We start from the raw sequence: 12,654 nt of genomic DNA, 5'->3' as shown, positions 1-12,654 counted from the left end.
AGGTTCCTTCCATGTCCCTTCTCCCTGCCTGCACCCCAGGCATCAGGATTTCCCTTCCGATCCCCAAGGAGAAACCCTCCCCGAGGGGTCACCCGGCTCCCCCGGCAGCACCCACCGAGGCTGTGCCGAAGGCACATTTTCTCGCTCCGGTGTCTGACAGCCCAGCTGAAGTGATAACAACTTCCAAGGCTCGATGTCCCCGGGATCCGCTGCTCCATCCCACCCTCGGCAACACTGAGATCCAAACAGTTTTGGGTTTAGGCTCTCAAGAGAAAGGCAGTGAAGAATTGTATCCCCTCTGTGCAGCAGCCCCCGGGGCTGTGCTTCACCCCTGCTACTCGCTGCTTCCTCCCCCCTGACACGACTGAATTCACCCCAAAACAAGTGGAAGATGACAAAATACCTGTTCTTGGGGGAAACTGCTAAACAAAAATTAAAATAAATATAGTTAAATCCTTATTTTGGCCACACTTCCAGCAGACACCTGCTCCCTCTTCCTGCTACGTGCCAGTGCTGGGGCAAAGGTAGGAGCATTTTCTTTACCTTAAAACATTGTACCCCCCTGCAAAAGCACAAAAGAGATGTGGGAAGGTGCCTCTTAACAATCATAAAGCTTCAGAGATGAATCATGGGGAAAACAGCTCCTGAGAACCAAGATGTGCAGGAAAACAAGGAGAGCAGGATGTGATTAAGGCACATTCTGGAGTCCCTTTTTTAACACTTGGCTTGTCCCTGGTGCTTGGTTTCTGAAAACCTTCAGTAAGGTTGTTTTTTTATCCATGCCTTGTCTCTTCTCCCATCAGCAACATCTTCACCAAGCCTACAGGAACCCACTTAGACTTTGGGGTTTTCAGGGCTATTAAAAGTATTTTAGAGTAACATTTTTGGCCAATGTGGTTAGTTTTTTCCTGCCTACCTTCAATGAAATCAAGAAAATCATCACCATCTTGGAATCTTTTTTACCTGTTGCCTCCTATATGGTTTCACTCACTCACCAGACAGGCTCCAAAGTGCTTTTCTGTGAGCAAACATCACTCAAGAGATGGACTTGAGGCAACCGTGGGAAAACCCTTCTGTGCCTTGGGAATGATGGGAAAAAAAAAATCCACAAGTCATTTTGAATACAAACAGCACCAGGAGTTACCAAATACCTCAGGAGTGATTTAAAACCCAGATATTGCAATTTAACCCCAATGCCATTATATTGAAATCTCATTTTCCTGTGCCATGACGGGGATTATCCTGAGCTGTTCCATTCTCTGGCAGTGAGAACATCATCAACATTTGGCTTTGCTGCAACAGTTCATGTTTAGGACAGAAGAGTTCAATAATCTGCAATGATTTACCATCATAACCCTGCCCAGGTGTCTATGCAGGGCAGTTATTAATGTGATTCCTGGCACTTGTAAACCAAGTTTCTATTTTCAAAGGACCAGATCTTTGCAGGAAAATTATTTCCTCTTAATGCATTAACTCAAATTTAATAGATACCTGAAAAACACACAGAAGGTAGATCATCCCACCCTAACACATCAATCCTACCAGTGAATGCCTGTTTTATTACAAGTGTGGCATGAAACACTTGACTGAGGATAAATTCATAAATAGCTCTTGATGTATGCGAGATTTTTGGCAAGGTTTACCAAGTAATACAGTTTATATTTAATTTAGGAATGCTTGCTTATCCATTAAAAGGAAAAAAAAAAAAGAGTTGGTGAACTTCCAAATCATAAGTGATGGATTTCTGTCAATTATAAAACGTTATGATTTTGCAACTTTTCTATTCTAGTGCTCAAGGAACTGCCAGCTATTTAAAACTGTACCTTTAGGATTATTCACAAAGTTTAACAAAAATAAATACCATTTTGAGGTTGTTTTGGCATGTTGTAATTTGGCAGCAGCGCCAAGAAAACCACCACAGCACACCCTGCACTGCCAGACTCAGCCTTGCAAGAAGAGGAGAACGTAGTACAATGCAAACTTTAATGTCAATATATACAGAGCTTTAAAGAAAACATTTCTTTTAAAATTAAATGAAATAAATACAGTATGATACAAAATCCACAATATGCTTTAAGAGAGAGAGAAAATGACAGTTACAATATCTGAGAACGGGGACCTTTTGGATAGTTCCACCTTTGAAGTACCTCAGAGAGCACGGAATTCATTGCCCTGCTCGCAGTTAATGCCCTTTCTGGAGATCTGTCACTGCTCCCGGGCCAGGGGAGCTTCAGCTCTGCCCAGGGGATCAGGGCAAGATGCCACAGTGCCTGGGACATGGTGACAGTGCAACTCATGGACAACACTGCTCCAAAGCCCAAGGCAAAACACCCAAACCTGAACCCCTGGTCCTGCAAAGGAGACTCACCCCCAGCATCTTCAGCTGTCACAGAAAAACCCCCAAAGAGGATTCAGTGTTATTCAAACTCGCTATTGGTAATGAGCTGTTGCCCAAATATCGAGATATAATCAAACCAATGTCTTCTAAAGCTTTCAGAGAAAGTTTGCTTTCATTGCACAGGAAAAAGCTCGAGAAAAACCAGCTGCTGATGATTTTATGGGGGCTTCTAATTGTATGAATTATTATAATGCTCAAGTCAGCTTTAGCTACACACTCAGGGTGGGGTTTTGTCAGATTTGTATTTTCTTCTATTCCCAAAGGAACAACATAAACTGGGGGAGCAAACATTTAAGAACTACACTGAAGCAGAGACAACCAGTATTCAGAATGTGCTGAAGCAGAGGATGTCAATGCAGAAGGATGGCACAGTGTGAACGTGGAGGGTGTTACCAACAGGTACCAGCACACACCCAACAAGGTTTCTGAATTAACTTCCAAGGAGAACTGTATGTTTTTTAACCTTACAGGATTATATAAGGGCTCTATTATCATCACAGCTTCAGGAGCCTTCTGATAACTTATGAGAAAGAAAAATTTGCTCCTCTCTTCCCCTCCCACAAATATTTGCAAACTTTTAATTCTGGACAGGACTGAAAAAGCTTAAGTGCTACAGAAGTCCATAAACCCCCACATCTGCACTGATGTTTTAGCCTAATTTCACTGATACAAATCAGGAAAATTATTATAGCCTTGTGTAATTCATTTAACTCAGTCCTACAGACCAGCTTGTAACCATTGCAAGGAACTTCCAACTGCTGAAGTTTGCTTGAGGTTATTTTAACCACTGGACAAATGAAGATCAGCTCTGAAAAATGAACTGAAACAGGGAAGACAGAATTCAAGCTCCACATGACTGACTTGGGAGAGGTTTTGGATTCCCTCTCTGGACACAGGGACATTTAAACCACACTACAGTGAACAGCACACTTGGAGCACCTGCACCTCAGCTCTTGGTGTGGTCAAGAATTCACTGGTTTTAAGGAAAACAGGAAAAAGAGCCAAACCCACACAACACAAGACTACAGCAGCCACAGAACAGTGGCCTGACTGAACCCCCCCAGGCAAAGCTCTCAGTGTGGGCACTCTGTGTCACCCACCACTGGCTCACACTGATGCCACTGCAGTTTTTGGATATGTAACAGGAATACAACAGTCCCTCACTTTTTATCAAAAGCATAACTGAAGATGGAAATGGTGATATCTGAGGGGTGACAGAACAGCAGAGCATGTCCTGAGCCTGCTCCAGCTGATGTCTGTGGGATCTGCTCTCTGTGCACCAGGGACCTGGAGCTTATTGATAATTATCACCAAACATCAGAGCAGGAGCTTTGCTGGCAGTAACAGAAGCCACTGCCAAAACATTGTATCATTTAAGTTTTAGTCCTGTGGGAACTCCTCTAGCCTGAATGCCTATTTCTGTGTAATTATGAGCCTTTGTAAAAATCTGACTTACTTTTTCCCCAAACTCAGTAAAGCAATTTGTAAACTTCAGCTGTGCCCAGATGATACAAAAGTGAAACCCTTTGCACTGACCTTTCACTCCAGGAAGAACACGTTCCAGTTACCTGTTCTTCCCTTCCAAACATTTAACTGACAGCCCATGAGCAGCCCATGCTACTTTTATACCACAAAACCTAAGCTGGGAAAAGAAGGGATGAGAAATACGGAAGAAATTCCAAAAGGAGCATCTCAAGGATGATCATTACATACAGAAAGAGTAAACTGCACGTGAACTCTTCTGTATTCCTGCACATCCAAAAACATTTCAGAGATTGATATGCTGAAATAGTTATAGCAAGGGAACTTTGCCCCTCAAATTAAGGATTACAATTGGCATACCAGGGTACACTGGCCTGTCAGATATAATATATCCATATGTTTTCCTCATGATAAGACAACTTTGTCATGTTGCAGTCACTGAAACTTTGCTTTTACCCCAGGAGTACCATTTTTCCTAAAGGCCAGGAGTGATATGAAACCAGCAGGGATAACTTTAGAGATGTTTTACTCTGCTAAGAATCAGAACATCCACCCTGTTTGTGTTCTTTGCCTTGTCTGTGTACTTCTCCTCTCATCACCTTTGTGCTGCACATCAAGAACAACTTCAGTACCTTCAGTTGCTTCCAACTGCTCTTGTGCAAAATGCTTTTAAGGTGCTTATAATGTGGTGCTTCTACAAGCTAAAAGAAAATACCAATAGAAACACTGTTAAATGATTCATGGGTAAAGCCATTAAAGACCAGCTGCTGCCTTACAGGAAAGCTGAAGACAATGCAAGTTTGACATTTCCATTGTGTTCCAGGCCTTGCATTTACCTCTCATCCCCACCACAGCTTTTACTGCTACATTTCAACCCACATCACAGCTTGACCTTGGCTCAGGGAGCTTCGTTTCCACCACTTTGCTTTTTTTTTTCTTGAGTGAATTCAAATTCTTCTGTGAATTAACATCAGAATTATCCTGACAGAGTGTGGACAAGAGGTTTACAGGCATTCTTGCTGGCAAAGGTCTCCAGAGTAAGGAAAAGGAAGATGAACCAGCTGCAAAAGGGGCAGATTTTGTCCTAAACAAGAAGCTTTTCCAGGAAGCAGTTGTGTTCTTTGAGAAGCTTTCAAGCATTTCAAACAGGCACCTCTCAAGCATTTCAAACAGGCACCTCTAAACTAGGCACATATGGCCCCTAAAGCTTCCAACACCTATCAACATTCCAGAAATTCCACATGGGGTATGTTCTGCATGATACAAAGAGCACACCTATGTTTGCTATACTCAGGAAGTCTCAAACCTAGATATATTCAGACCTAACTATTTGGCCAGGTAATTCCCATCTTCCCCCACCACAACAGAAGAAAGCAGCTTATCTAACAGAACTTCCAACACCCCCAAGTACTTCACAGGTACAGACAAAACCCAGCCAACACCCTCTTGTAAGATCTGAGTTACTACCACCACTCCTGGTAGTCAGGCCAGAATTCTCCTGGAAAGTTTTTTTCCCTGCCTCAAAATGCCAAGTTCTGCCATCACTGGCATCCTGTAATTTGAAATTCAATGATGACAAATCAGATTTGATTTTTGGTCACTTGGATTTTCTACCTCTTCACAGTCTAATACCACTAATTTACTTAATATTTAAAATGTGTGTCATCCTGCTACAAAACTACAACTCCTCAGAGTCTACAACTTTGGAAAACACTTTTATCTCTGCATGCATTAGTTCCCAGTCTACCAGCAGTTAGCAAAGGTTCTGAGGCAGAAAACTCCAAGATAATTCTGGCCCTGCAATTAATTTCCTCTTCATCACAGCATTTAGGAACAGCTCAAGTCCTAAAATCAGACAGAGAGGGCAAGGGAGTGTTGGCAATAGGAATTTGTCCAAAACTGTGACATTCCTTGGTCAGAATTCCCTTATCTGGGCACACTGCAAGGCTTATTTATTTCCCCAAGCTACCCCTACAGTTAGGCAAAGAGAATTTTGCATTTCTGTTCTGTAATATTTGTACATGCAGCAAGAGGTTCAGAGAGAAGCAACAACGTTCTATTAAAAAAAAAATAAATCAAATAAATAAAAATCCACGTGCCAAGTTTGTTATAATAAAGTGTCAGTTTGTGTCATATGCCAAACAAACCTCATATTCAATGGAAAGACTGCTGAGGGAAATAACACAGTAGTTTTACTAATGGATGGCAAACAGAAATAACAAAGGATTGAGCTGCATGATGTTGTCTCAAATGTTTTGAGATCTTACTCAATTTTGACAGTTTATGCATATTTTAACTTTTTCCAGCTCAGTGCAGGACACAATTTACGGTAAAAACTAGAAATGTTCATTTTCCTGTAAGAGGCCACAACCAGCACTTCTTTTGGGTCACAAGTGATCAAATTAAGTTGATGGGTCAAGTGCAGAATCTTCCACATCCCTTTGTTTGTATTTTCACATGAATTTATCAGTTACTGGCACCATGCAAACACAGACCTCCCAAATCAACACTAATGAACTGAACACTGGCACAAGACATGAGTCAACTCTGCATAATAGTCAAGGACAAGTGAAATGAATCAAGTTGAATGAAATAAGTGCCCAATTACAAAATTAATTTGTCCTTCACAACGGGGTCTAAAGGTGTGAAGAAAAGAAAACTCCCACTGACACTTTATGTACAACTTGGTCATTGGCAACGGTCCCCTAAACCACTTTTTTCTTTTTTTAACTGAACCCAGCAAAACTATACAGAATGTGAAAGAATATTTGCAACAGATCTCAAAGGACAGTGTAGAGAAGTTCATTATGGTGTACCTGATGTTTAAATTAATTTAACAGATACAGCCTGTAAAACAAACACAGTATGAACCTGTGGATTTTTTTTTTTTTCTTTTTAAAAAAAGGACTTTTACAGAATTCAAGTAGTGTAGCAGGAAACCATAGATGCCTTTTGATCACAGGTCAGGCAAAACAGAGCCACTTGTTGAGTTTCCCCCTTGCTTCTGTGTGCTCAGGTGTCCCAGTGGATCTATAAGTCTGTGGATGTGAGCTTTTTCATGCTCCGTCGCTGAGCTAAACTGGAGGCTGCAACAGGCTCTAACACTGGCTGAAATGTCTTGTGATTCAGTGCAGAATATGTAGCAGCCATGGCTCCCTAGGGGGAAAAAAATATAAAATAATAATACATACACATATATAAATATTTTTATCAGAAAATAAAGCAATTCAAAATTAAGTTCTCGATTAAACCCAAATTACTTATGGCAGGTCATGGGCACCTCTGAAGTTTGCTTGGAAAAATACATCTACTGTTGAATCCTTCCAATTTCTAAGCATGGGTGACATCTGACATGTCCTTTTCTTTCCTGTGTATTCCTTTTGTATACCTTAGATGTAGGAGTCACCTTCTAATGCAGGGCAGAATTAGTACCTTCCAAGCAAGATCAGCACCAATTTACCAAATACAGCAGGGTCAGTGGCTATTCAGATCCTGACTCATGAGACAACTCAATATTAACTACCTTCATCTTTGAAAACACCCAGAAAAACCTCTTCCTTTGAACATAAGCTAAAAAAAAAATATTTATCAATAATTTCGAGAGGGACTTTATACAAGAGTGTGTAGTCATGGAACAAGGGGGAATGGCTTCCCACTGCCAGAGGGCAGGCTTAGATGGGATACTGGGAAGGAATCCTTCCCTGTGAGGGCAGTGAGGCCCTGGCACAGGTTGCCCAGGGAAGCTGTGGCTGCCCCTGGATCCCTGGAAGTGTCCAAGGCCAGGTTGGATGGGACCTGGAGCAACCTGGGACAGTGGGAGGTGTCCCTGCCCATGGCAGGGGGTGGGACTGGATGAACCTTAAGGGCCCTTCCAACCTAAAGCATTCTATGAATATCTCCTGTAGTTAAATCTGCAGGTTCTAGGGAAAACAAAAGAAAGTGAATTCCTGTTCTAAAGAACAGAAGAGAGTTCTGTCTGTAGCTCTGAACCAACCCAACCCACTGCACACCCACCACCCTGAGCACAATGCAGGGTGTTTTACCTTTACTAGATGAGGGGCATCTTGCCTGTTGAGCTGATAATGGGGCAGCTGGTCCCTGCAGGCAATCCAGGAATGCTTCAGCACCTGCTCTGCCGTGTACCTCTGGTGGGGATCCACGTGCAGCATGTGGGAGAGCAAGTCCTGCAGGAAAATCAAACACATTGGTCACTTCAAATCATCTTTAAAGCAGCACTGATGGCAGCAACGAGCAAAGTACCCACTGTGGCAAGGGATTAACACAATGCACACACACACACCCAGATCAGGAGACAAATTGGATCTTTCTGTGCCTTGACACTGCAGAAGGCTCAAAACAATGTGTTGTACTATTGCAGCAGTTCAACAGAGCAAGCCTTTATTGCAAAGGAACTTACTGTGGTGCCTTTCATGTTTATTACTAACAGAATCTTTAAAAGACTAGAAATCCTATTAAAATTTAGTAGACAGAACTTATGAAGGAAAGCTGTTATTTGCAAACATCCCTCCTTGTTCATTCTACATGTTTGGGGTCTGATTACACATTACAGTTGAATTAATTGATAGTGAAACACCAGCAATGAACTTTTCCTTCAAGGAACCACATAAAGAATAAATCCAACAGCAATGGACACTTGGTTTTGCCTGTTATAAGCATCAGCAATAAGCTACTAATTACAATGTTGGTCAAAAGCAGAGCTGGCTGGGAAGGGCACAGAACAGAGACAGGAATAGTTTGAATTAAAAACAAAATATGGACAAGCTGACAGAATGTTCCCTTTGTTGGAGGTACAAAATGTTAAGCATTCTTAAATAGACAGAAGTGAGTTTCTTGTGCTAAGACAGCAGCATTCTGAATCACTCCCACTGAACTGAACAAACAGTGCAGTTCCAAAGGATCAGGAAAAGATATTTTAATACTAGTAATTATTATTAATATTAATGTCAGTCTTTAGAAAAGGTAACACTGGTGATTAAGATACCTACACACCAGGTCAACACCAACCCCAGAGAACTGAGCAAGAGATGGAGTATTTTTAAATAAAAAGGGACAGCTGCATAATGAAGATTTTTGGCAAGATATGCAGATCTAACTGGTTGTTAAAGTACTAACAAAGACAAGACACTTGATGACTTCAACAAAGAAATGGCACTATAAAAAATTCAACTTCATGGCAGACTGAGTAGTTACTAGAACTGACAGATAACTGTAAAAATCATCCTTCCACTGAAGGAACCCCACAAACACCTGATTTGGATTCGATTATAGCAGCCAAGCACTGGTAAAAAACTGCCCAGGCAAACTGTTCAGTGCCCAACCCTTCTAAAGCCAGACTGAATAAAGCCCTGAGCCTGGTGAGACCTCACAGCTGGCCCTGCCTCAAGCAGGAGGCTGCACCACATGTCCTCCCTCTGCAATAAAATTTACAGGTAATAATAACAAACTGCCCTGACAGATCTGTCTAGTTATAAAGTTGAGTAACAATCATTTGAATTCTACAAAATTATGAAAACAGAACACATTTCCACCTTTGCTGCATCTGAAACAGTGTCCCAGTTGCCTCCACTTAGGGAGAATTTTCCACTGCCTATCCGTACCAGGATCTCCTCAGGAGTATCATTGGGACCATTGGCAAAGGGAGTGTAGCTGTTGAGAGACAAAAAACAAAACACCTTGTTAAGGGTAAAAAGCTGCAAGGAAGTGGGAAAAATCTCATGAATCAGTCAATATTCCACTGCCAACAGAAACCTTTCACAGAATATATAGATGTATTAATAGTATTTAATAGTTTCTCATACTACATCAGAAGTACCAATTTATGAAGAGAATAATTTCCAATTATTTAGCCATAAGACAAGAAAGCCTGCTAGTTTTCTGTTGGAGCAAAACTCATAAAACCTTTTCTCATTTGGCCACTAGATGCTTCCTAGAGCTGCCATCAGTCTGGATGAGTTAGAAAACTGCAGAGATTTTAAAAAACAGTGTGTTCTACAACAGGGTCAGGAGATACAAGAAGGTGACTCCAAGGGTGTAGGGTGGGGAGGACAAGAGGCTGGAGGGTAAAAAGAAAACCACCAGGTACTTTCACAGGTTAAATTCTCTGAGGAAACTGGAGAAAGTCCTTGGCATCCCCCAGTCATGTCCTATGGAAAAGAGAAGCCTTAAACCTCCTTGTAAGATGAGGCTGGTTTATGTGTTTGCTTATCTACTTACAGCTCCCTGTTCTACCTGAGTGTGTCATTCCATGAGGTAATACCTCACCATTGGAAGGGAAGCAGGGATTCATGCAGCATGCTGGAATTTTAGGTAAACAAAACAGCTCAGAAATCTTTCTCACCCTGCCAACATGGTGTAAAGAAGAACACCCAAGCTCCATATGTCACAAGCAGCATCATATCCCTGTCTCATGAGCACCTGTGAAACAAAGAGTGTTAAAGACTTTTCATGGATCACAAACCACCCCAAACCAACACCACTACCCAGCCCAAAGAAAGGGTAAGTCAATCCCTGGATCATGTCACAGGTTTGACTATTGATTTTTCAATATTGTAGTAAATACCAACAATATTTCTTGTTCCCAGAACATCATCTCTTAAGACTTTCAGCAGGCTTACATCTTATTTTTGAGGGTGGACTCTGCTATTTTAAAGCAGGTTTATAATAAACACATGCACCAGTGTTTGTAAAGGATGTGTGACTATATTTAAGGAAAACTAGCAGAATTTTTCTTTTTTTCAAGCATTGCTAAAAAGTTTAAGTATCTGATGCATCAAAAACAGCATAAAGAAAACATAGAACAGCTTAAAATACCTCTGGTGCCACAAAGTTTGCAGTGTAGCATGGGGTTAGGAGGAGTCCATTTTCTCCTCGAAGCTGTTTTGCAAATCCAAAATCACAAATCCTGATGGAATCAGCATTATTGGAGTCATCTGTATATAAAATATTACTGGGTTTGAGGTCTCGATGCACCACCTTTAAACCAAGAAATTTGAAAAGGCACCATTTAGAAGGAGCATGTACATTTGTTTGTATGTTAGTTGCAATTTATAAAAACTGTTCTCTAGCTGAATATAATTATTAACAGTTCTAAGTAATTATATTAATTTATAGTAATGGAAAATTCTAGTTCAAGTAAGGTAATAAAAAGCTCATAATGTAACTGGAACTGACACCATCATTTGCCAACAAGCACAAGAGAACAAACATCTGCTGTTTCATAAACTGTAGAGTCAAAAGGCTTTGCCAGAATAACAGGACGAGTTGTTGATACTATTCACCTTTGTAATAAAATACAAAACCTTTCTCCCTTCTGCCATAAGAACAAGCCAAGCAAGAAGGCACATAGCACAAGGGATTAGCAACTCTAAGAGGTGTGGGAGAGGCTGTGCCTGGCAGGAACCCTCACCCCCTGGCAGTGCAGGTAGTCCACAGTCTTGGCGATGGTGAAGAGCACAGCGCTGGCCTCGCGCTCCGAGAAGAACTTCTGCCTCAGGATCCGGTCCAGCAGCTCCCCCCCCTTCATCAGCTCAGTCACCAGGTAGATGAACCTGCCGTCATCATACACCTGAGGAGATGTTTAACAAGTGTATTCGTGTAAATGTACCTATTAAAAGCAAATCTCTCCCATTACACACCCCGATAAACTGAAGTTTCCCACTGGACTATTCCCCGGCTCCCACAGGAACGTGGAGCACAAACAGCAGGTCCTGGCACAGCACGGAGTGTGAGGCAGCTCATGTGTCAATCAGGAGTTGATTCATGACTCTGAAATTGTATTTTTCAGTCCCAGAACTTCTGTTCCAAGAGGAAAGCAGCCCTACCACTCCCTAGTGCTCTTTCCTTCCGCAGGTAACTTTTAGCTGCTGGCAGCTGGCATACACAGGACAACATGAGCAGCCTTCTCAGATCACCAACACATTAGTACTCATTTAATATGTTGTATTAAATACACAAGAAATATATATAAGAAATATGGCATTTCTAACCTTTACAGCATTTCTCACTTCAGCTTCATTAAACAGCCTTTAGAAAAAAATTACTCTCAGGACAACACTGTATTTTGAAATACTCCCTTTACTGTTAGGTACTGCTCTCACAATACATTTTACCATGTAAAAGAAATTTAATGAATCCCAATAAACTCCCTGCATCTGTACTTGTTTTTTGACTACTGTGTAGTAAGAGATAGTAGAGGAAGAGGTACATACATCCTTTAGAGTGATAATATTTGGATGCTGTCCATAACGCATGAGAATCTCGATTTCTTCTGAGGGATCCCTCTTGCTTTTATCAATTATCTGCCAAATATAACAGCAAAAACAACTTGGATAAACAAAGTCTGCTTAATAAAGACATTTTTTTTCTATTTACATCCTTGCTTCAACAACAGAACAAAAAAATTCCAGAGTTAATTACTTCTTATTAATCATGATTAATTCATGTTCCAGTTTCACATCCCACAGTTTATTCATTTCTTGCTCTATCCTTGTTAAGATTCTATCATTAATGCAGCCTATCCTGCTCCAGTGGGCAAGGAAATGCAATGGACTGTCTGAAGCATCACTAATTCCCTCTGCAGCCCAGTTCCACCCTTGTGAATCTCACTTTATTTCTGGCATTCTCATAATTGCACAGTATTTTCAGGCTTCAGACTTAGAAAACCAGCTACAGTGGTTGGAAAATTCATAAATTTAAATTTATAAATCTGCTACACAATAATTTCTGAACTGTAACAATGAAATTTATTCCAATAC

At 41.1% G+C, this 12,654-nt stretch overlaps 1 protein-coding gene across 3 annotated transcripts in view; it reads right to left on the bottom strand.

Moving 5' to 3' along the window:
- Positions 1-1,966: 1,966 nt before the first annotated feature.
- The window catches only part of RPS6KA6 (ribosomal protein S6 kinase A6), a 35,321-nt gene continuing 24,633 nt past the window's right edge, over positions 1,967-12,654 (bottom strand). For 2 of the 3 annotated variants that reach the window (XM_018086459.2, XM_018086458.2), the window contains 7 exons: positions 12,109-12,198; positions 11,307-11,465; positions 10,712-10,873; positions 10,239-10,315; positions 9,430-9,547; positions 7,924-8,064; positions 6,773-7,036 (listed from right to left, as the gene is read on the bottom strand). In XM_018086459.2, coding sequence (XP_017941948.1) covers positions 6,911-7,036; positions 7,924-8,064; positions 9,430-9,547; positions 10,239-10,315; positions 10,712-10,873; positions 11,307-11,465; positions 12,109-12,198 — 873 coding nt within the window. In that variant the 3' untranslated portion in view covers positions 6,773-6,910. Of the gene's footprint in view, positions 7,037-7,923; positions 8,065-9,429; positions 9,548-10,238; positions 10,316-10,711; positions 10,874-11,306; positions 11,466-12,108; positions 12,199-12,654 lie in introns of all 3 variants that reach the window. The other variant, XM_018086457.2, reaches the window with a different exon arrangement.

Source organism: Manacus vitellinus, unplaced genomic scaffold (assembly GCF_001715985.3).
Source record: "Manacus vitellinus isolate BGI_N305 unplaced genomic scaffold, ASM171598v3 scaffold_95_pilon, whole genome shotgun sequence".
Lineage (NCBI taxonomy): Eukaryota > Metazoa > Chordata > Aves > Passeriformes > Pipridae > Manacus > Manacus vitellinus.
This window is presented reverse-complemented; position numbering and strand designations above follow the sequence as displayed.